Source organism: Bombus impatiens, unplaced genomic scaffold, assembly GCF_000188095.3.
Source record: "Bombus impatiens unplaced genomic scaffold, BIMP_2.2 scf_0815, whole genome shotgun sequence".
Taxonomy (NCBI): Eukaryota; Metazoa; Arthropoda; class Insecta; order Hymenoptera; family Apidae; genus Bombus; species Bombus impatiens.
Window position 1 is genome coordinate 377667 of NT_177234.1, and position 25555 is coordinate 403221.

The 25555-nt window shown below is 33.2% G+C and overlaps 1 protein-coding gene across 13 annotated transcripts in view; it reads right to left on the reverse strand.

Annotated features, from left to right (window-relative positions):
* LOC100740471 overlaps positions 1-25555 on the reverse strand; it is a 157160-nt gene that overhangs the window by 50093 nt on the left and 81512 nt on the right. For 8 of the 13 annotated variants that reach the window (XM_033323146.1, XM_033323143.1, XM_033323145.1 and 5 more), the window contains 3 exons: positions 4508-4565; positions 1254-1390; positions 480-917 (listed from right to left, as the gene is read on the reverse strand). In XM_033323146.1, coding sequence (XP_033179037.1) covers positions 480-917; positions 1254-1390; positions 4508-4565 — 633 coding nt within the window. The remainder of the gene's footprint in view (positions 1-479; positions 918-1253; positions 1391-4507; positions 4566-25555) is intronic. The other 5 variants (XM_003492669.3, XM_012390561.3, XM_012390559.3 and 2 more) reach the window with 1 other exon arrangement.

Below are 25555 nucleotides of genomic sequence, written 5' to 3' on the forward strand. Positions count from 1 at the left end.
GAAGTAAAATTGTAAATTCATATAATACATTCGTTCTGTCGAACCTATATGGCGTTATAAAACAGATTGGGATCTCGCTCTTTCGAATTCAATAGAATACGAAATTCAGAAATATCGCTCGATCAGAATTAAAGTTACACGATAAAAATAAACAAAGGAACAAACAAAATTAATTTCACGAAAAATCCGTGGTTTTCGTAGTTACTACATTGCGGATATTCATGAACATTCAAATTTTTCTGAATATAATTACATGGAAACTAGGTAAAAATTTGTCTTATCCGCTAAACGTTATAATAAGTATTCCATTTGAAATATTTGATATATTTCTGCGTATTATATGCATTGTAAATTTTACATCTCCAAATTTTCTATAAACGTTTAACAATCTACGATCTAATAATAGGACTCGAAATATAAGGACTCGAGACTTGGTCGGTATGGTAAAGTGAATATTACGGAACATTCGTCCAACTAACCTCGATAAGTAGGCGAAATAACCGTAGGAGGTGGTTGCGCCTGTGGAGTCTCTTTCTTCCCCCAGAGCCTGGCAATATCGTTCTTAAGTTCGCTGATCGTCGAATCTTTCCTCGATTTCGTCGACGCCTGGCTTCTAATCCCGCTATCGACTGAGCTTTCGCGTCTCTTGCGCAGTCTTTCCAAATGGCTTGCATCCGTGGTCGTCTGCCTGGACCACGGCAAAGATTTCGCGATATCGGCCAATGTTTCGCGACGATACAATTTATTTCCACGTTCGCTCTTTGCGGAAGCGCCACCGCCGCTCCATTCCCGCAAAATGTCCGTCAACTGCGCCAAGCTGGATCTTCGACGACGCTGATTCGTCGTGGAGGATTCCTGTGGCTCATTCGGCGGCGATATGGACGTGATCTGTGTCGCTGAGTCGCGTCTCCCGGTTCCTGAACGATGACAAATAAATATATAAGGTATTTGTATTTTATGTTTATTTTTTTTTTTTTGAAAGTACGATGATGAATGTATGTTCTTTTTTTTTTTTTAGGGAAAGAAAGAATTGTGATGCAAAGTTTATAGAGAATTTTTTGGATCTAACGACGCAAACGGCGGGTTTTAATGTTATAGATTTCTCACGTTTTTATTTTAAGGAATTTTAAGGAATGAAATTACTTTTCAAAAACAAAAAATCCATAAATCCATCTTCGAAAATAACAAACGTAATACGTTACTTAAGAGAACATTAACTTAAGATGACTTGTGACAGCGGGACGAATACCCACCAAGACGTTGCCTCAAAGTAGATTCCTCCACCTGTTCCCGCACTAGATCGTCCCAGCCGTTCCCTCCTTGCCATACCAGACCAACCTGATGGCTCAGGATCGGTAGGTTACACACGAAACAGATCGCTGTCATGGTCCTGAAATCGAAATGTCACGTATAAGCGCTGATATTTCGTCGGGAGTAGGCGGAATTAACTGAATGTGAAAGGGTGCAACGTTTCAACGATAGAGTTTTACGTGAATCCAGGCCATGCCAACAGAGCGTTTGTGAAGTGACACTCGATCGAGATCGTGGTTTTCTTCGCTACCCTCTACGTGGATCTTTCTAGGATCATTTTCATGCTTGAAAAGTCGCGAGACGCTGTCTCTATCGACCAGAAAAGGAGAACGAAACGAAGATGAAGCGTAATCGAGTTCACTTTTCGAGCAAGCTACTGCGTTCACGATACTACTGAAAGTTCTCGCAGAAGGTTGATGGAATTTACATCGATAAGGGTTCCTTTTGTCTTTTCCTTGATATTGGAATTTTTTTCATTGATTTTTAGACTAATGATTCGAACGGTAGAAATTTAGAATGTTGATAACGTATTTAATGTTTCATTTGTATATTTCAATTTCTGCATTTGACGAAACAGTCTGCGTTTTTTACATTTTGAATGTAATTAGTTGTTTGGGTTGAATACGATCTTAAGATAGAATATTATTCGGATTTTATGTAAATTAAATTTCAAACATTTTAAATAAAATACGATACACCACAAAATCGGGGAACCATTAAATTTTGTCCGAAAAATTATCGATCTTTCAACTGTTGTAGCTTCGTGAAAAAAGCTCTTGAAACAGCACACACACGAGGTCGTTTCAAGAGGCGAAGTTTTTACTTTCACATCCCTGCATCGAAGTTTTTCAAAGAAGTTATATCAGAAAACGGATAGGAAAACTGAAGATCCGTTTTTCTTTTTTAAACTTTACAGACTCAAATGGATCTACGGAGTTGAAGCAATTTTTCCGTCTTTCATTTTAGAAACATAAAAATATTATTGCAACGAACAAATTAAAATAAACTACAAACATAATCATTCGTTTCGCAGAAAATTTACAATTCTGAAAATTCCTAAAATTAGAATATTCGTCTTTAATCTCCATCAACTTCCTGCTCGATCGACTCTTACTTACTGATCAACAAATAATACTTCTACGATACTTGTCACGTGGTAACTTACAGCAACGTTATAAACATAAAGCGAAAAATCCGAGTAGGAGCGCGTCTGAAAGCAGATTTAATCAGCGGGACACGCTCCTGCTCGTTTCCTTTGAAAAATACTCCCGGTTTACGGATGTGCCACGAAAACGGTCGCTAAATGGAGCAACGCTCCAACAATATGGAGGTACAATGACGCAAATGTGTAACTACAGAGCTGGCGTTCACGCAGCCAGCGTCATACCAAAAGCGTGGATGCAGCGGAAACCAGATATATCGTAGACGTTTTATGCACATGTGTACTCTTGTATCTAGTTCGTGCACAGGTCGTGGAACAAATTTTTAAGCAGATAAAGAACAATTCATAATAGTACAATAAGTTGAAAATATGTAATATGTTTTCGAGGAAAATCGTGTTGAAAATGGCGAGAATAGACAGTAGCTAATGATTACTGAGTATGGTTCAATTTGCAGTTCTAACTAAGAAAAAAAGATATACTCATTTCAAAAATCATATTACAATGATCTATTTTATCTTATATTTATATATCGTAGTTAATTTATGAAAGTTTACAGTGATCGTAAGAAGAAGATTTGAAGGCTTAAAAAGTTACCAAAATGATCGAAAATAAAAAGAGGAGTTCATTATTACTGATAGAAAGTACTTTAGTCATTGGAGATATCGTAATCCTTCTAATTTAATGTGACGTTTGCAGAGGAAATTCGTAACATGGAAATTTATACCTTCATAGATTTGTTTTATTCTCTAGATCCTCTTGCAGATACAATTGAACTAATATTATTGATGAAATTTTAATAATCACGGATTACAAATGATTAGTATTAATAAATCTCTTCTTGTAACAGCAACAAGATTTCTAATAAAGAAAATGTAGCTTTTCAAGTAAGTTATTATAGTTGAAAGTAATCTGATTTTCTGGTAATTTTGATGGAGTTACAAAAAGATGTATAATCCATGAATTGTCACTGATATCGTTAATCGGAAAATTATACAAAAGAACTCTAGTAATTTTGAACGTTTGTTATCGTATGAATACGTTCGAGTGAATATTGAACTATTTCGAGACGGAGATTGAATTTTTCTATTTGCGCTCTTAGCTTAATGGAATTGAAAGAATCTTTGGACAGCAAAGAAAACATTGCTTTTACGTCAAAGTTTTCTGTTTTATAGAATTCTGGAGTTGAGCACATTTTGCTATTGTTCTCTTTTAACTTGCACCAAAGCTTGCCATAACCATTCTGTGAGCATTCTATAAGCCCGCTAAAGTAAGTACGTTATCGGATTTAGAAAATGTTGCACGATCTCCATGCAAACGGGATATTCTCTCAAGCATTTTATACAATTCCCAAGAATATTCTACCGATATTTTATCGAGTTTTCCTTTTTTTTTGAACAATTATATAAAATAATATTAAACAACTAGCGATACCAGTAACAATATTAATAAATTGACAAGTTACAACTTCTTTCCTACGATTTTACAATTTCTTTGTCGAAGAAAAAAATCAGACAATCTATAATTTATAAAATTTCGTTTATTTCATTGCCGAAACTGTCATTGATATGGAGGAGAATTTTTCAATGCTAAGAACCTTCGATTTGTAAGATTTCATGCCTCGGACAAAGTGCATTTTACTCAGAACCATTCACGAAAGAATAATCTTTGAAATGAATTTTTTAAGTGAAAATAACAACATAGGTCAGACTGAATCATATTTTTATGCGATGCAAGTCTAAGACGTTAGACACAACTTTCGTCTAAAATACAGTTTACGGATTTTCCCCTTAATTGTACCTGGAAAAAATCATTCTATCTGTACCGCATCCTGTGCACGATTATTAAAATACTATACAGAAGAAAAGGAAATGAAAGAGAAAGATAGAGAAAGATAGAGAAAGAGCGAAATATATAAAATACAGGCGCGTGTCTGCCCTCGTATCGATCAGCGTATTAATAAAACTGTCAGAAAACGATTCTCAAAAACGAGAACAAATCTGTATTAAATTCTGTATCTGGTCTGACGATTCGACCTGTAATGTCGAAGTCTGGGGTTCTGCAACGACATCGCATGGCAAGGATCTGGCCGACCTGCAAAAGATACATACACACAAAAATAGTTTCTTTTCTCCTCTTTCCACGAAGTCCTTCGAAACCTACAATGGACATATGGTTGAACAGAAGTAATGAGTCTCCACGACACCTCGTGTCCCACGTAAACCACGTCACTCGCATCGATAAATAGCCTGTTTATTTGGAAAACCTACTTTCTAAAATAAATAGCCTGTTTGTTTCGAAAACCTGCTCCATTACCATCGATGGAACAGCCACAGATAATGGACGAATAACATGGTATTTGTATTAGTAAATAAAATGCTAAGAAATTGCTACCTTTGTATAATACAGTTATGGTACTTCAATTGCATACATTTCTATCAAACTCTCTTTTTCACAGATTTATGTAAAGCTTCTTATTTTCGCAATTGTTAAGAATATTATCTATTTTGTTTGAGGATAATCTAATAGAAATAATCGATGATCCTAATTCTAACATAATAAACGACTCATAATGTGCATTCCCCTCCATCGTTTTTTATCAAATAATACAAAGACAAACTTTCTCCCAAAATTATAAAACGCAATCTACTACTACTTCCATACACATTCTGAGATTGGCTTCAAAGACCAATTTTCTCACGATAGTCGTGTTCTTGATAATTTCAAGATATTTTATGTAGTGTAGGTATACGATATAGGTAGACATAAAAGTTTCTTATGGTAAATGTTCGAGTATTTTAACCACTGTAAGTAACGTTTCTTTAATATCCTTGAAAATGTAACACTTAGAAGCAGACCAACCTATTACAGAATTTAATATCATATTGTTAAACAAAGACCTCGAAAGGATTAAAGCAAGTGATTCATAACAACTGGCTGACACGGCAGTGTAAATCTCCTTAGGCCAAACCCTCTATTAATCTTTCGAATTTATAATTTACTCAGAACGTTCATAATTCAGCAAGCAGTGACGCAAGGGTGTCGTATAATATTCTCATGGAGTGAAGAGAAAGGACGATTTATGTAACCTTGGGGTTTCGTCGTGGGACTTTCTACCCAAGGTCAACGGAACTTTGAAATGAATACGAATTCCACTGCATGCTTGGTCTCGTTTACCCTCGCCACTGCAAACCAAAAAACTTTAAGGATTTATGAAAATATAGCGGACACCGTGCCATGTGAATTTCTCAACCACGTCAAAGTTTCTAACTCGAAGTTATCCGTTGCTTTGCGTTATCCTTCCATCAATCCTTTTCTCAGTTTTTTAGCCAGCCACTGGTTTTCCATATTAATGCCACAATCTGTTTGGTGTGTAAAGTGTTCCATAAAAAATTCATGAGTTTCAAATTTGCGTTAGGATAAGAGTGTTGGAAATATTTTATTAAGAATAATACTTTTTTCAGAGAGATCCTTTTGTTTGAAGGATTTGCAATACGAATTCCTGTAGTATAACCTTTCTCATGTATGTATTTGATGAAGAACACGTAGTATAATAATTGAATTATTATTAACAATTGTAATAATACGATAAAATTTTGTTAAAAATAATCGAGGTGTTGTCGATGATAAAAATATTCGATACATAGATTTTGCTTTGGTTTCACGCGGTAGAAAGAGCTTTAATATTTTTGAAAAATCTTCCTTTGTCCTTTTTACATTTCCCTGGAACTTGAGAAATTTCCTGACGATAAAGAATAGGATTCGATGCAAAATAGTCCGAAGAATCAATAATAAAAGTAAGATACTTTTGTATTTCCTAATTTTATGTTTGATATTGCAACGTGCTCTACAATTTACCTAAGGAACCCATCCTATTTTAAAAGAGTATTGTGTAATATCTGCAACGAGCTTTTAACGAAATAAGCTTAATTATCATAATTATAAAGCAAGATTCGTTGTTTCTGTGATTGAAACAAGTTCCACGATAATTGCTAACATACTTGTTAAACTCAAACAGACTGAAATTAGAATCTGTTTATCCCGTCTTTGCGAAATGTGAATGATAGCAATCGAAAAAATTGGTTTATTCGTTCCAGCATAAAAAAAAGCATCATCGGAGGCTGTTGTACTGGAAAGACTTTGGAGCAGGAAGGTAGAATAACTTCTAGACAAGATGCACCCTACCAAGCTGGCTATAAATCACTGGCTCTCGAGCCACAGTTAAAAATAGTCCTCGAGACAAGACAAAAGACGATGTTTTGCTTGTAATATAGGGGTTTGTAGTACTTTGCTTTTCAAAGTGTATCAGGCAGGCAAGACATTAAATATGTAAAACACAGTATAAAAATAATTTGATGCTAGTTTGTTCTTACAAAGAGTAGTTTGTAAAATAAATCAGAAGACAGTTAGATTTAATTTTCGTACGAATTTTAAACATATTCTTCAAATTGTTAAAAATACAAATTAATAAAACGTAGAAAACATTTTTTTTTAATTATACAAAATTATACTGCAATTCATTATGTTATATGTATTTATTCTACGTGGCAACATAAAGGTTAAGCATTTTTTAGTAATAGCATTTGTCTAATGCTTCATCTCTCATTTTACTTATCTTATAGTTTATTGTTTGAAATAATATGAACTTCAACAGGAACAATATGAATAAGAACAATGTGATTTATTTAATAAAGTATTCTAGATATTATTAGGACATTCAAATATTCTATAAACTGTTCTATAAACTGTATACAAATTATTATTAATTGTTATCCTTTCTTAAAGCTGTACCGCAGCTTTATTATTTCAAAAGTAAAATTAATTAATACGTACGATCATCTTCTCGTCTATAAAGAAGATTATAATTAAAATAATTCACAACCTTCAGTAATTCAAACTTGGATCCTTGCCGCTTAATTTTTATTCCTGTGAATATATTTAAGCTACGATCCCATTTACAAGAGATATCAACTTTTACATTGAAACAACGACTTGTTTCAGAAGCTAGTAGTCGTTAAAAATGATCTTAGACACAGGAAATGCAAACTAAATAGTAACAACAGATGGAACGAAACACTAATGTAATCCCAAACTTCCAATTCACATCATAATACAGCCAACAACTTGCAATAATTCCATCCAAGATCCCACTAAGAGTATTCAACATGCCTCTTTTGTAAACCGACCGTGTAACACCTTTACAAACTTTCTTATTCAAACCAATGTTTCAGGGCAAAGTTTTCCAGTAACGTTTAATTTGCAAAATTTATCTTATAAGATATCCGAATTTTCCTACATAATAATTTAATGACAGGTAGTGATAATTTCTTGACAGGTAACAGATTGCAGAAATCCGTGCTATGTAAATAATTCTCGCAGTTTTACAATATTTATTACATTATACCCTGCAGAGTTTGGAAATTTCCAGAAGCGTCAGTCGCTACTGCGAAAATTTATTTGAAATTCCCGAGAACCAATTATCAAATTATACTCAGGAAACTGCTTTAATCTACCCCTCAGATTCTGCTTCCTTTTCCCACCCCCTTTGTTGATGACCGGTCGAATTAGCATACGGCCGGATTTAAAATTGCCCTACTCACGATTCTCCCTTAAGAGAATCCGCGTGGTCGGCTCCCTTTACGGATCATCGTTTCATATTCCAACCTACGCCGGCCTTGGTAAACGCAATTAACGCGTGAACGTAATTCAGTTAGTCTGAAATCAGTTAAAAATCAATCTCGTTGGAAGAATGCGCTCGAGCGTGCGCACGAACCTCGAAATTTCGCATCGTTCAATATCGTCGTTCATTTTCTATGTTTACGTCGATGATATTTAAGTCAGACGTGGGATTATAGGATGTGGGCTGATCGGACACAGATTTGAAAGATTTTTTAAATAGCTTTTGCATAGCTTTGTAGGGGCTTTTTAAAAGTACCGAATTACGTCAACCTTTCGAAGATTTAATAAAATAAATAAATGTTGGCAAATGAATATTAAGATGTAAATACACGCAATATTAAACAAAGGTAATAATGAAAACGATCTGCCCACCTATTTTAAAGATAATGTTAAAGCCGCGACTTACATAGCGTATGTATTACAACTTTCGAACACTAAAATTCTACTAAATACAGATAATATAAAGATACAAGAAGATATACAAAAATATGCAAAATAAGGTACTTACTGTCATACGATATTTAATACACAAAAGAATTTTTATAGAAATTCCACTTCTTTAATTATATTTCCAAAATTATATAATCGTGTAAAAATCCATTAGTCTATATACAATAATTCAACTAAAAAATTTTTAATTCGCAACTTGCGAAATTTTGCTCGAATTATATGAACTGGTAGGCAGGAAGCTGTAAACAGCTTTTTAATAAACACGACACGGATTGCAATAATTTGGCCGTGATATGACATCGTATAGCGGTTTGCATTAACAGCTGGTGGAACGTCCACGTGTCAGACGATGAATATATTCGACATTTCACGGCACGACATTAATTCTGCTGCTGATGCTCGTCCATTCGTTGAACATTACACAAACGCGTTGTTTGGTATCGAACGATCGATCGCTACGGTCGAGCTACAATTTTTTAAACCACGTATCTCTTTCAATTGACAAATAAACGACAAGTGATGAACTCGAGCGATTGCCTAATTTGTCATGATTCTGTCATCCTACACTGATTGTATTATCGTCATCCAACATTGATTATATTGTCTAGTCTGAGAGGTGTCAATTAGTTTTCGATCAGATTTTATACGTAGAATACTTTAGAATTACTATACTTTTCTTTTATCAGAATTAACGAGAGAAAAGTTTTCTCTATGTTTTCTTACGTCGAATATCTGTGTGTATTTTTTACAAGAATTATGTGCTTAATTCTTTTTCTGTTAGAATAAGACATACCTTTGAAGCTTTGATTTTTCTTATAATTATACGATTGGTATGGTTAACGATCAAAAAATGTTAAACATGGAAGCTTCTAAAAGTGACCTCAGAAAACGAGAATCTATTTCTTCGAGGTAGTGAAAATTTGTTTCCCGACGCGACGGACACTACGTGATTGCATTTTTGTAGAAATAAACGATATTTCCACGGAACCGTTACAGCAGGATATTTTCTCTCTACTAAATTGCAAGACTTGTTTGCATCTCCGCTGACTAGCTCCACGGCTTAATAAAATCCATCCTCGAAAGTAATCTGGAAAGTGTCTCGTCTAACATCGTTCGAAAAAACTCATCTACAGAGATAGATAGATCAAGAGAGAACGAGAACAGCACGCAGTTTCTGGTATTTTCAGACGGATCCTCGCGAGTTTCTTTCGAGGTCAGTCTGACGATCGAATAGATGAAATTAACCCCTTCGCGCGCAAGAAACTGGGTAACGTACAGTAAAACATCCGAGTGAGTGAGCTTTATTTTACGGGAAAAAGTGTATCTTGAACGTGCAACTTTGAAGAAAAGAGTTTCGTACAGATTCGTTTGTTCTTAAAAAAAGATTAGATTAAACTTCCTCGATGCTTCCTCAATGGAAAATTATGAATCGTGCTATTTTATTAATCATTTACATTTATTTATTATTAATTATGTTCTAGTATTTTATATGAATGTTGCAATCTCATTTGAAATTTTTCCTGCCATGATAATTACCTTCGTCAAAGTTTTCTCCCAATTTCGAAATTTAAGAATATTTGTAAATCTCTCCACAAAAGTTTATCAACGAGACATTATGAATCTTTGTATTTTTGGAATTATTTCCATGCATTTTATCATCTAAGAAATGAAGCTTTAGAGATGCCAAACTTGTCAATTCATCAATGTTGTTAGAAAATTTCTTGTTCAAGTGTTTTCGTTTCTTTTGCGTAACATTTTATGAATTTTTGATCATATCTATCGAAACAATAGTCGATGTGGACAAAGCTGGTGAGCCACAAGTGGCTCTTAAATCCGAGGGACAAAGCTAATAAAACATTTTCGAAATTATTTTACGGCCTACTTTATTTTTACGACCAGCCATCATTTTCGACAAATAAGGACACAAGCAGCCGACCATTTTGTTCATCGAGTCATTACCATAAAAAGTAGCAAGGTAATTCCAGCAGACTTCTGTCTTCGAATTATCAAACTTCCTCCCGAATTAATCCTTTGAGGATATCTTTTCTCAATAACCACGCTGTGTTTTATCGAATATTCTCTAATAATAAATTCACCTATTCGATTCATGTAGTCAACGAACTCGAATTTCACACTCTTTTCTCGAAAACATTTTTCCATAGGACATTCTTATCTATTTTATTGAAATTTCCGCTCGATGTAGAATACCTTTTCATTTAAGTGTATCATCTTACATAAAGTATCTTGTATATTAGTATGTGACAGTACTATTCAGAGAAGATTGATTGTATTCTAAGAGGAGATCTAAATGACCGTGAAAATGAATCTGTCCGCGCGGTTACTCTCAATGGAACTCCTTCGAGAATCGTGGAGCATGTTGTTGTATAATTTCATTCTACCGCACATTCCAGCAAAGTACGTTAAATTGTTTACTAGCTAGACGCGTGTGCTGTGAGGTTTCAGATAGTTACGAAATAAGACCAGATGAATTTGCCGCAATTGCATAAGCGTTCGCAGGTGTAGGCGAAGAACAATGAAATCCATGGATTCGAAGGAATTCTGATGGACGACGAACGCCAACTCTGTCGCAAAATCTCTGTTAATGTAGGAATTATTTCGTCGACTTGCTCGTAAGATAATTAAGCTTGACAAGTTGGTGCGAATATAGACAAATAATTTAAAATGAAAGTTAATGAACATACTTGTATAATATCTGCTTATACAATTTGCAAATTTGTTTTATTATTAAATCGTCACTAATTCATATTTATATGAATATAATTCAAAAATGGAACTTAAGTAGAATATTATTTTACCTATTAAACATTGCCATCTTCAAATTTCTCTTAAATACATAAAAATCTGCAGTCTAGTTATTACATATATATGTTAGATGTAAACAGAAAGTACATTAATACATTTTATAATATTTACAGATTGGTATTGTTACAAATTGTTTATTATACATAATACAAAATTAGTTGTGAATATGTTATAGTAAACACAATGGAAATTAATTTCCACAAAGAATAAAGTGAACTTTTTCCGAATTAATAACTATATAATAACATTTGTATAGAAGGAAATGTAATTATTTATTAAAAAAAAAATTGTCTTCTGTGAGTATGTTCTTACATGAAAAAATTATTGTTTCTTTTGTTAGGATATTAACAAGCTTCCAAAGTAAAATGCTGCGATAGGATGTTATTGTCTCTGGTACATTTGTCCAAAAATTTTAGCGGGCGGCGAATATTCAGGTGATTCCATTCGCCGTGACGTCAATTGACACGAAGCGGATTAACCAATCAGCTGGCAGTGTTCCACTTCCAGTACACTCAATAAATTTTCATTTACGTGTATGCACTACTGCTCACTCTATCGAAAATCTACTGAAAATCCACGAAAATCCGCTCGTTTCTCTGTAATACGTCGCTATATCAACATCCAGCCACGCCATATAGTACTAAAAGATATCTTTATGTATCAGTATCGTGATGAGTTACTTTGAGTAGCCTTGTTTCCAAGTCACAGTACCACCAGAAAATTCAAACATGTAAAAAGCATAATAATAAGCGATAAATGCTTTTCAGCCTCTCATTTCGATGCGTTATTGACGTTTCCATTGTTCGAAACGAGTACAATGAAAAATACGATATACAAAATTCTCTGATGCGATTTTAATAAAGGAGAAATATGAAATAGTTCATTTTCAATGTAAATTAATTGGCGTTAATGTTAAGATGTTTTTAGGAAAAAATGTCCTATTTCCTTATTGGCCTCATATTTGAACAGTAGAATAAATTTCTATGTAACAAAATAAGAATTTCTTGTTTAATAAGATAAAGTGATTGATTTTCTTTAAGATTAAGGATTTGCAAATTTTCTAGCGAAACAAAACAATCTATCCACCTTTCTGAGGATACCTGCACTCTAAGTAGATTAAGACCGTATCGGATTAGACGCTGGTCTTTGTCACGTTGTTCCCTTTAAGCTTGATTTATCTTTATACTTTTTATCCTTTCATTGTTTGAAATAAATATAAAACACATTAATTTGCAAATAAGGTAACAAGTGAAAGATGAATATGCTGTTCCTTGCAAGCTCGTTATTTAATTATTCAAATTTTCATTAAACGTACTAGCTATTGTTATGAGTTATATTGTATTATTCACGGAATTTGTGAATCAATTTTTGATTATATTTAAATCCTTTGTGAAATAACGGAACGTTGTCAATAAATAAAATTGGACGAAACAAAAATAGATAAAAATTTTAGGTATTGGAATTTTCATTCCAAATAACATACATACACTGGTTATGACATTTAATTGTACGACATTTCCTACAATATTGGTAAATTAATTTTTAATTGAATGGACAATAAAATTTATTACGAGATGTTGAATACGACTATAAATAAAAGTGGAAGCCACGATATCGTGGAAATATTTTAGGTCACGCCCCGATTAATGATTTGGTAGATGTTGAAATATACTTGTTTCATAACAGTAAATAGTTTTTACTACTTACTTTGACTACCTCAGTGAAAATAATTTTTATTGATTTTAGTCTCTTAAAAACATAATTTCCATTTCTTATTTCCTTCCTTTCTCCCATTTTGACTTTAAAATCTTATAGCTACTATCATAAAATATCCAATACGACCGCATAGCATATATAATCAGTATATTGTACATAATCAACCATAATCCGTCTATAAATTTACCTATATGATGAACAAACATATTAAGCGAACTAAATTAATTCGAAATTCGTTCGAATCTATCAGTTTCTAATAACTAACTTTAATTGAAATACTTCTATCTCTAATAACAAGAGTTGATAAAATATATTACGTAATTTCACATAATATAGACAAATATAATATAAGACAGTCAAACTTGTATTGCACGATCCACAAATTTAACGATGTTTGATTATTTTACACAGTTAATAGCAACCAAAAATCAATAATCATCTATCAATTACATACAAAACCGACCGACCTATAGGTCAGGCTAAAACGAAAAATCAATCCCTTCCCTTTAAATAATTCACGAGCAAGCAAAAAACAACATATCCAGAAACTTTGATGTAATGTGAAAACTAGAAAGAAACAAAACGTAGAAGAAGAAAATGAAGAATAATGTAAAAAGGGAGAATCACACGCATCGTTAGTCTAAAGCCGAACAATAGCGAAGAACAGGGTATTCCCATAGCAACGAGGGTTGTGCGTTGTGTTATAGGCCGAGGAAACAGAAGGGAGGCTGGAAACTGGCAGCTGAAGTCTAGAGTGACGGAAAGAGAAAGGAAGAAAACGAGGGTTTCTCGGAATTCCCTAGAGCGGAAGGAGCGCTAATATCGTTTTCCTTCTTCCTACCGGTGAATTTATGTCTATGGATCACAGCAAAAAGGGGGAAGAAAAACAGGGAAAAAAACAAGAAAGAAAAAGGAAGGTAAAGAAAGAAATGGAGTAGAACGAGCGGGTTAAACGAAAGTGCCATGGGTAACAGTGGGATCGAGTATGTTGCAACTAAGTTTGATTTTATCTATCAAATTTTTAATTACTCGTAAATACTTTAAAAACCTTTTGCTATTTTTTACTATGAGAGGTATCGATATAAATATGTATTTCATACATTTTTTTTTACAAATAGGATCCTTTTTTATAAACGGATTCTTTAGAAATCCTTTATTATCCATTTTGTGAATTTGCTAAGCACGAACTTTATATTCGAAGATACACCATGGCCATGAAGTATTAGAACACGTACTGTTTTTTTTTTTTTCTTTAGAGAGAGATTTACACTATTTGGAAAACTCCTAACAAAATTTTACCTCGTTTAATGTTTCATATTAAAAAGCACATATACTATGTTGCGAATGAAACGACTGATACATAATGAAAAAGCTAAAGAATAAGAGCAGCGAATAGCATTTAATTTATACGAAATATCAGTAGGTATCCTAATGCTTATAGTACAGTGTATTTTCATTTCTTCAAAGATGATTCCTGTGTGATCGATGCGTATAAATATTTTCAGTTTAATCGTTAAAATGTCACGAATTGAAACTATCGTATTGAAATTTAACTGGAATTCAATGGTACCTATATTGAACGTGATCCCATTGTTAGTCGCCGAACGTTCGCGGAATACGTTTCGAGAATAATTTATCGACGAGATCTGTGGCTGACAAAGATCGCCATAGATAGAAAAATGGCACTAATGCCTGTTGGAATCTTGGATCTATCATTGCGTTTACGGTGCAAATAGGATGTTGAATATCAACGGAATTCGGGCTTTATTATTATCCCACGAAACGTATAAAGTGCTCGAAGACATTGGTAGCCTGGCGAGGTTCGCGAGTACAAAATGAAGGTATTATTGGATGCGGTGTGAGACGAAATGGAGAGGAATTGGTGGAAGGAATGGGGGCAGAGGAAATTGAAAATATACAAGAGGTTCTTATGCAAGGGTTGAGCACGTTGTGCTGTGATCAAAGATCGTTCTGCGCAAGTGAATAAACAGGGGAGAAGCTATTTAAGGCAGATTAAGGATTTATTTTTGGCTACTCTTTTCGTCGTCTGACAATTTAAATGCGTATACTTGCATGTATAATACTTGGCCGTAGCGTATGGAATCTCGTTTGTTCGAGTGAAATTGCGCAAACTTGATTTATTATAGAAATACACGAACTGACGATGAAATATTCCACTATATTTATTTCCCGGTGTTGCCGAAAAAATGCGCATAATTTCTTTGCAACGCATATACATCCTCATATAGCACTTGTGAAGAAATATGGTTATGGAAATGTACTCTTCCTTGAACCATTCATTTTCCATCTCTGCTATTTCTTTTTTTTTTTTTTTCTAATTGCAATCAGAAAAGAGATACGAGTTGTTCCAGTTACATAAATCACTTTTTGTATGGTGTGACAAATTGTAAGCAAGAATTTCTGGAAAATCAAATCTCTCCATGCAGAATTAAACGAACAATATACGATTTTGTTGTCAGACGTACACGAAATTCGTAATTAATATTCAAATGGTAGAACATTTCAACGCTGATATAGATGTATGGCTACTTTTAAGTATGAATTTACGCTTCGTCATTACGATGCTGCAATTCTTGTTGAAATGAAACAAAATTCGGTTGAAAGTTCGTTTTATATGTGCTTCGAGATATTTCAATTAAATTCAGATACCAAAATGAGTGTGTTTCGAGCAAATTGAGATTAAAATTCTTTTCTTTTTTTATACAAACAATTGACCAGATATTTACATAATGACGTGAATCTGAATAAATAAATATGTATTGTCTTCTTTACATATTTTTGCTTATTTTGGTCATAACTAAACTGCGAATTTGTATGCAATTTCATACTTTTATTAACGTTTATTAAAGAGCAGAACTAACACGAAGGTTTATTTCTCCCATTACGTGTTTTAACAGCCGGATACTTCACTTCGAATAATTTCTATATTTTTGTATATTACGTACATTCTTGCAACTTTAAATTTCCCATACATGCATAAAAATCCGCAGTCCAGTTGTGACCAACTTTTTGTAATCTTTATTATAAATTACTTTAACAAAAATTCCAATGGCCTATGTTTGAATAAAAATTTTTTCTTATTTATACCCATAAAACATCCTGACAAAGTTTAACTGGAAAATGTCGGAACACTCTGTATTTTCAAACGTTATTCGTTTTTGCTCGTTGTTCGGAACAGAAATTTTCGTTTTCATGAACAAGCCGTGGCAAGTTTTCGAGGATCGTACGTTACGCGTCAACGAGTACCATAGTAAGACTGTAAAGAGGAATTTCCATCAATCGGATAAAGGAAGAACAGCCCGGTGAACGAGGTTTCCGGTTCGAATTTGAAAGTCAAATTTGGCAGCAGGTGAATGGCGATGAAAGCAACCTCTGTTAAATGATAACGTGCGAGGCCGGTCAAGCTTTCACTCGTATAAAGAATCGGCCGAAATCGTTTTCCCTTTGTGACTATTTAATTAAAACCAATGTAATATCCTTTGGCGGATAAACTATGCATGAAATGTTTCTCGTTTGGAAAAGAGAAAAGAAAAAGAGGAAGGAGAGACTGATAAGTCAGTCTTCAAGGTAAACAATAAAAATTTGGTGGTTTCGTGGAATTTGTTTATTAAAGTGTACGCACTGGGCAAAAATTGGATGATAATGGAATGATGGAATGGATCGATATTCGAAAATAAATAATGATAATATAACATGGGTTGAAATATTCGATTGGCTATTATGAAAGAGATCAAAGAGAAATATGGTAATTTTGGTATATGTGGTCTCTAATTAAGTTGGTGAGTATTCTGATGATTAAATTGAAAATGTTTATGCGAAATTTTATTTACAAATTCATTATGCAAATTTACCTATTCAATAGTGTCTTTCGCTTATTGAATACCGTAGTGAACATAATTTGTATAATAATATAATATGTTATATTATTATATAATATTTTTCATGTAGTCAGTTATAATAATTTTATTTAGTTTTTCTTTAATTTAGATATCCTGACAAATTATGTTGCACTTTTGCACCTATAATTTTAGTTCAAAGTATATAATTATATAAATTTACCTGATTAAAATAAGTGGATTTGTTTGCCAAAAATCAATCGAGGCTTGAATACCAGATGGAGCTAATATTTGACGCGAAACGAAGAGGCAGTTATCAAACGATCTAAGCGTAAATCAAATTTCATCATCGGAGCTTTCGTGTATCTAGTTCAGAGGGGGCAAAATGAAAGAAAAGAGAAAAGAGCGGGAAAGCAGTTGAAACTGTCAGGAATGAAAAAGCTTCTCTCGAAATTGTGTCACGTGGAAGGGAATCGTGGAAAAAAGAGAGCAAAAACGGGAACAGGGAAAAATAAGTACAAGGATTCGATTCCAAAGGTGACTGACGATGCGACTAACTTCCGCACGTGCTGCGCCAGCGGAACTTTGAACAGAGTCACTTAACGCGCCCTCCATCCGGATAGCTTTTTGTCAGTTTGTTTTGGCAGGATATCTGAAAATTGGAGACGAGTAAAGAATCCGTAAACGAAACCAAAAATTGTTACTCATTAAAAGAGTAAATATATCGATATATATATACTCTACTTTATACATGTACAAGCATTTCCTTCTTACAAAAAAGATGCATTTATGAATAAATATGTCATGAATTTAGATAGTAATTTCTTTTACGTTAAATTAGCCTGGATATACTAATGTCATGAGCAATGCCATTATTGTTCCTAACCACAACCAATGTAAGTGTAATAATGAGAAAAGGGAGTAAGCGAAGCTAGTGGAAGAAAAAAATTGCAAACATCTAAACTAAAATATCTATGTTGGTGATTTTTTACATTTTTAAATAAATTCTATGGTAGATTTCTATTTTCTAGTATGATTCAAACATAATGATTCTAACATGATGATCCTAGTACATTATTCCATCAATATATAATATTCATTTAACCCGGTAGAATTCTTGACAAGTTTTTTTGGTAATGCTCTAAGTGTTGACAGGTCTTGTCAATAAAAGCTTTTACTAATTAAACAATCCTTTTGTTGTCTAGTCCTCAGATATGAGAAATATTGGATTTAGGTAAGACAATGCTCGAGTTGGCTGCTCGAGATTAAAAATTGACTAGTCATTTATTTGTTGAAAGCTGCATATAATACGTATTGCCATATGCAAATAGGAGACTTTGCAATTTTATCCGCAACATTTACAAGGGATTTAGGTTTTTTTTTACTAAATCAATATTGCGACGGAAGTTTAATGGATTTTTATATCTGATGACCCAGAAGCTTTTCGTGGATTTCGAAGGGAATATGAATGTAGTTTTTCGATACCTTTTTCACGTATAAACGTTCTCCACAAGTGTTTTTGAATTATCGGTGATTTATAGGTTCCGCCTATTATTCCTGTTGTGCTCACGGAGAAACTCATTAAGATAAACTACGTATAAAGAAGGAAATGAAGGAATATGGATGAAAACGATTGGAAATGTTTTACGGAATTCTAATTGACAAAAGCCCAATTATATTTTGTTATAATTTATAATCTAATTATATTTCACAGATATTTTAAAGTTTATATAAAATCAAAGCTGTTTATATATACGAGAGCTAACATGTTGCTATCAAAGCTCGGAAACGCTATAATTCGATTCCCAATATACTCCCACGAAAGAATTTTCATTTCACGTTCATCAGATTCCATCCATTTCCACGCTCTCCGAAAAAAAGCCCATAAAACACTGTAGCTGGTTTTCGATCGTGAAAAAATTTTTCCGCGTTTTACGTTGCCATACTCGAGCAAAAAAGCCTGCCAGTTGTTCCGATAAATCGAAATGTCTCGTATTTTCCGATTCTTTCGTTCCACTTTACTCTCAAACGATCATCGAACTCTCAAACGATCATCGACAGAATTACTAAGACCGTAAAAATTAATAAATTACATTTATTTTTGCACCTTCGAATTTCCCATCGATGCATAATAATCTGCAGATCAATAATACGACGAGAAGTAATATGGAAGAACGATTTGCCGATAAATACTTCAATTGTCGTTTCGTGAAACGGATATGCGACGAGAGGACAACATAAAACCATGATTCAACAAATACTGTCACAATAGTTTTTCATTTTTTTTTCCATTGGCATCGCGCGGCGTTTCGAGAAACTTTCATCTGGTTTTTTTCTCATCGTAGCCAACGTCGGCAGATGATCGTGTTTACGGAACAGCTTTCTGCAAAATATAGTTATTTTTCGAATCGAAGAATTTGACTTTTACAATCAGCCTGCAGCGTAGGCGGAACATTCTCTGACGGGAAAACGAATTACGATTTAATCGTTAAATTTGTTCACATCGATCATTCTGTCGTTCCTTTCGAGCGTAAAATATTGTTTCTCTTGTTGGTTCTTAATATGAAATCGATCTGGAATCGTAAATCTATAGACTTCCGAGTGGAAAAATTCTGTGCGATTCGTGGGGAAAAGTATCCTTTGTGAAAATTTAAAGCTCCGAATTAAATTGGGAAAATTCAATTTCATTTGTGTTTGGTTGAATGGAAGAAAATTTATGTTACGTCAATACGTCGTAGATATTGATATGTATGAGTAATAGAAACGTTATTAAAAATCAAGCTTTGTCTATTGCTCGAAAGAATCTTTGTAGAGCAAACTTTGTTGAAATTGGCGAAAGGACAATAATCGAAAATCAAGCGTTCGGCATTTTTAACTTAAAAATTAGAAAAATGTTGATAAAGCGAGAAAATTGAAAAATACAACACTGCAAATGTGTACAAAGTGCACAAAATTTACAAAAGAATACGATACAAACTATATTTTTGATACATCTATAAAAATATTATGAATCAATCGTTTTATAATAATCAGTTCGATAATTCTTAGAGTTAATCAACTTTCGGGCATTCATTTTCAATCAACACGCGAATATATTACAAAAATTGAGGACAAATACGGTAAGACACAATGTTCACCGTGAAACGGAGAAATGTGACGTACAATGATCGAATCATTTTATACCTCGATATCACTTCCATTGACGTTCGTGTTGCGAGTCCGCGGCTATTATTTGCGAGAGAAAAGCGCATCGAAAACGAATACAAACAGCGTTACTACGTTGAAATCTGCTGGCTCGAGGAAAGTACTCGAGTAGTTTTCCTGTGCACATTTTTTTCGAGAGAGAATTTCATGAAAAACAGAAAAAAAGAACTGGACCGAAAATTCGTTTGGTTCTTGAAGCTCTATTGAATTTTTAAAAAATGAAGAAGGTAAGAATATATAATTTTTTATGTTTATCGTGACGTATAAAGTTGACAGAAATGACTAACGAGGGTTAGCTAAAATCTGCTTTAAACTGTATCACACGCAAAAAAAAAAAAAATGATGGATTGTGTAAGTAAAAAAGATAATAATAAAACATGAGATTATTATTAATAATCTGAGATTGATTGTTCTAAGTAAAATTTTATGCGCATTTTATCAATTCCATCGTAATAAATTTTATAACGAGACATAGAATATATTAGATTTTATTTTTCTAATTTTACTAAATTTTTTAACGTAGAGTAGAATACTGCATTATCCAAACATTCTACATGTTATCTGACTACCATATTTCGTTTGTTACTTTAGTCTAAAGTTACCTAGAGTTTTCTGTGCAATGGTACCAAGGGGAAAACTTATGATATTAACTGTTAAAACGTGCCCAGAGATACTCTATGAACTAGAAAATACTAAGTATAATACATTTATCATGCAACATAAATGTCGCAAAAATGTAGCGACTTTGAATGATAAATTGTAATTTGTAAAAAAAATTTGAAACAATAAAATTACTTAAAAAAAAAGAAGTTGTTGGATATCTGAAAATTAACAATGGACGATTTTATTTGAAAAATATATACATCTGCGAAATATGAAATTTAAACAACTTCAAATTTACGGTATGTACGAAACGTTAAAACGTATCGTTAATAAACAATGAATTATTTGAAAATTAAATTACAATACGTGGTCATGAATATAATATTATTACTGCGTTTCATTATATTATACATACAAGAATCAATAACTAATAATTTATTAGAAAATCACTCCAAATTAGTATGGATCGTAATTTATTACGTCGAGTTAAAATATCAAGGTTCGATGAAATAACTGAAACGAAATTAATTTGCAGAATTGTTTTACGCTCGTGTACGTGTATACGCATTATAGAAATTATTGATAACCTACGTTCTCAAAGTGTTAAATATAAAAATAAAGAAGGAATAAATATTACAGGAAATATTCAGTTCTCAAGAAAATCTTAATTTACTTAACATGAATTTTTTATTCAGACATTTTACAAGTAATTTATCAAAAAATATTATGAAGTAAGAAAATAGGCACATAGACGATTAAGAATTCTGAAAAATGTATTTTATAATAAATCATTTAAATCGGCAAAAATGCATCATTACATGTAAATCTATAAAATTCCTATGAAAAGAAAATCTATAAAATTTCTCTGAAGTTGATTACTTTAGTCATTTTTACGAAGAAAAGAAAAGTATTTCTATTAATTTAAAAAAGCAATTTATACGCAAGAACAGTTTCACTAACATAATCGTTTCATTAAACAACTTCTCTAAGTATTCAGAATATTCTTTGTCCAAGTCTCGCTGATCTTGTCTGTCCTTTTTTCCACAAAAGCTTCGACCACCTGGAATACCGAGCTACTTTCGGAAAGTGATCATAAAGAAGTACCATCGGAGGAACGCTATAAAAGCTCGAGTAACTATTAAATCCAATTCTGCCGGTTTATCGCGTCATCACGTCGAAAGGACAATTTGTACAAGAGCTACTGTCTTTCGGTTCAACGACAGAATAAACTGACTTATGAAACTGCGCGAAAAAGATAAAGAAAGAATAAAGTTCTTTCAACTGGCTTCATCGAAGATCAGACACGGACCAGATATAAAATTCTATTAACACGCTGCTAAATTGTATCTTTATGAAAGGTAATAATGCTGCGTAATAAAGCTTGGATTCTCTGCGGAGTGAAAACCACAGATAAAAGAAGTATAAATATAACAGAGGAAACTGAATGTTTGGAGAATGAGTTTGTTAAAGAAGTTCGTAAGATCAATTTCAACTTTGTGTGCAGGATAGTGCTGCGAGTGAATCGTGAAATAGTAACTGGTTAAAGAAAATACTGACTGAAAGGAAAATTGTGAAAGCAATCATGTATTTTTGTGTAAATTTCTATTTTTGTTATGCGGTTGTTGTGGTTATATCAAATATGGTTTTTGTTATGTTTGCAAGACAATTCAGCTAACTTGAATATTTGAAACGTAAAAGCTCGTTCATTAAAAATTCTTCAATCCTTTAAATAAAATCCTTTAAATAAAAAAAATAAAAAAAATAAAAAAAAATAAAAAAAAAATAAAAAAAAGTGTTAAAATTCGAGGAGTCATTTTTCATTCAAGAATTATAGTTTCTTTAAAAAGAAATTCCTATAAATTACTATTACGATACAATTTTTTAGTACATGTAGAAAATTTTAAGACCGTTCCATATTTTTTGTTTAGTTTAATTTAAAAAAACCCAGTTCGAGATTCAAGTAAATTTTAAGAAAATATGCTTATCGTTAAACTTTCAAACAAAAGTTCCACGATAATGAAGAGAAATTACTATTTGAACTCATCATAAAAATCCTGTATCAATTTCATTTCGAATTTTTGGGAATCGAAGAAGTGATTTTACAAATAAATTCGGTTCGTGAACACAACAGAATTCTCCGGAAATTCTCTCCTAGAATTCCAACCAGACTCTAAATCTTTCCTTTATTTCTCCTACAAAGCATCAAGCAACACTGACACATCACTAAGAAAACATACGTTTTGCACTCTCGCTGGAGTAGCATCCTACATTTCATCTCACTATACAGGGTGTCCAGTGATCGCGGTACAATCGACAAAATAATAAACTTTTTCATAAAATGCTTCGTTTCATAGGAATGTTAAATTAGAACCTTCATCAAACACACGTGTACCAGACTAATTCTCAACTAAACATATTTAAACTCTATTTTCCTAAATCTGAAGCCTTAAATTACGATATATTACTTAATTACGATATATTTACTTTATATTCACTGTTATTTTAGTCTATCATTTTCACTTACTTTCGTACGTAGAATAACCTTCTAGTAATTATTTTTTCATAGCCCACTGGATAATCAAATTCACGTACAAATATTAATCAAATCAAGTATTAATCAAATGTTAAAACTCTATTTTCCCGGAAACGGAGCGTCGTATGACAAAATTTTATTCTGCGTTGTCGATATATTTTTCCACGCTTAGACAACACCCTTATTCTCTCGATTGTACCGCGATTACTGGTACACCCCGTATAATGCACACATCTTCCAGGCATCCCTCAATTCATACGAAAGCCAGACACACGAGACTTTCGAACGTCCTCGTCTAGGAAACAGGGAAAAGGAAAGCAAAGAAGGAACACGATTCTCGGTTGGAAACGCGCATCGAATACGTTCGTCCTTAATCAGGCCACGAAATGAAAGTGGTTTCAGTGAATGGCCGATGAAGAAGGAAAAGAGGCGGAGCATGTTGCAGTAGGAATGAACGAATACAATAAGGAAGAAGAGATCGTGGATGGTAAGTCCTAGTTCCCAGTGGTCACCTTTCAAACCAGGACAAACTGTCATTGCCTCGTGCACCTTAGACTCGCGTTAATTTAAGAAATTATCGTACACGGTCCGCTCAAATCCTGGCTATTTCCATCCATTAAGTTGTTTCTTCTGGGACTAGTGAAAAACGAGATTATGGAAATATTACGTGATACCATGTGGGAGTTCGCGTGACCGAGTTTTACTCTCGTTATGCGTATTGTATTGTTATGCGGGAATTGCGGACGTTTAAAGGAAGATTAAGCCTTTAAATGTGAAAAAATAGTTGTTATCAATTTTAGTTTTTTTTTTTGGACCCAACTGATTGACTTTTCTGATTAATTTATGAGAAAAATAGATTTCAAATTAGCTATCGAATAATATAAAGAAATCCTACATTTATCTTTGCCATTTCACAGCAAGTAAGATTAACGCGCACAAGCATGGTTTCCTGTAGACATTTTTCAAAGGCTAGCGGAGCGGAATAAAATGCTAAAGAGAACCTGAACATATTCATACGACGTCTATACATTTACATACCTATTTAGAAACTTTGAAGTGGTGTTTCTGGAAAGAACGTGGTAGTTCGAATTGCTAATTGACGATGGAAGCAGTCAAAGCACTAAGCATTATGTTTTGATATCGAGATTTTTCACGAGAAAGGAATTAGAATTTTATATTTATACTTGTTGCACGAACATCGTCAAACTTCGTGTTGAAAAGCATCGAGTTCATGGATCGTTTGTTAACGTAAAATCAAAAACTCGTTTACGTAGAACCTCGTTCCAAATCGTGCAACTAACTAAGTTATAATGACTCTCCCCTTCGCCAATACTCAAAAAGTTCTAGTTCACGAGATATTTTTAATGGCGCTAAATATTTTTTCAACGAGTGCTACGCGTCAGTTTTTTTCCAATTTACGTGCAAATTTCTTTCGACCTCGCGTTTCAGGCCCCGTTTTCTCCGTGGAAGACGTAAATGAAAACTTACATTCCGCGTAAAACATGGCTAAAGAAATACAGGCTGTTCCAGCGATAATGGAACAATTAGCAAGGGACGATTTTACGTGAAAAGATGAACCGAAAGTATAGAACAAAATCTTTTTATACGGTGCTTCGTTTTAATTCTAATTCGACAAAATCGAATCTGAAATTTTTTCATTATATGTGAATTGATCATTTATTTTGAGGACGACGATTTTATCTTTCACTTTTGATTTATTTTTTCTCGCGAAATGAATAAAAAGTAAAACGACATGAAGAAGAATGGTTGATTATAATAATATAAATACTTTAGTTTCTTCAAAACTTGTAATATCGTAAGATCTGGTGGTAGGTAGAAGAAAAAGTAATGAAAAAATGTGTTAAAAAAGTTCTTGACGTACTGTGCCATTAGGATGTTGAAAACAAAATTCAATAACGCGAATGGATTGAAACGAATTTATAAATAAAACTGTTGCGTTAATACAACGTTAGCACTTAATGGTCTATTAAATTTTACAAAGGATGTAATAAGCAACGAAGTCTATGAACTTCGCGTACAAGCTTTCGACTCCACGATTAAATGAAACTGTATCGAGGAGCACTCGTTAGCAAGTTGTTAGCTATGTTAAACTTGCTGGATCGAGTATTCCGCTGCATTAATTCCTATCTCGATTACGAAGGTTCCGCTGCCCTGTATCACGACGTTAATTTAATTGAAGTAATTAAGAAAGAACATAT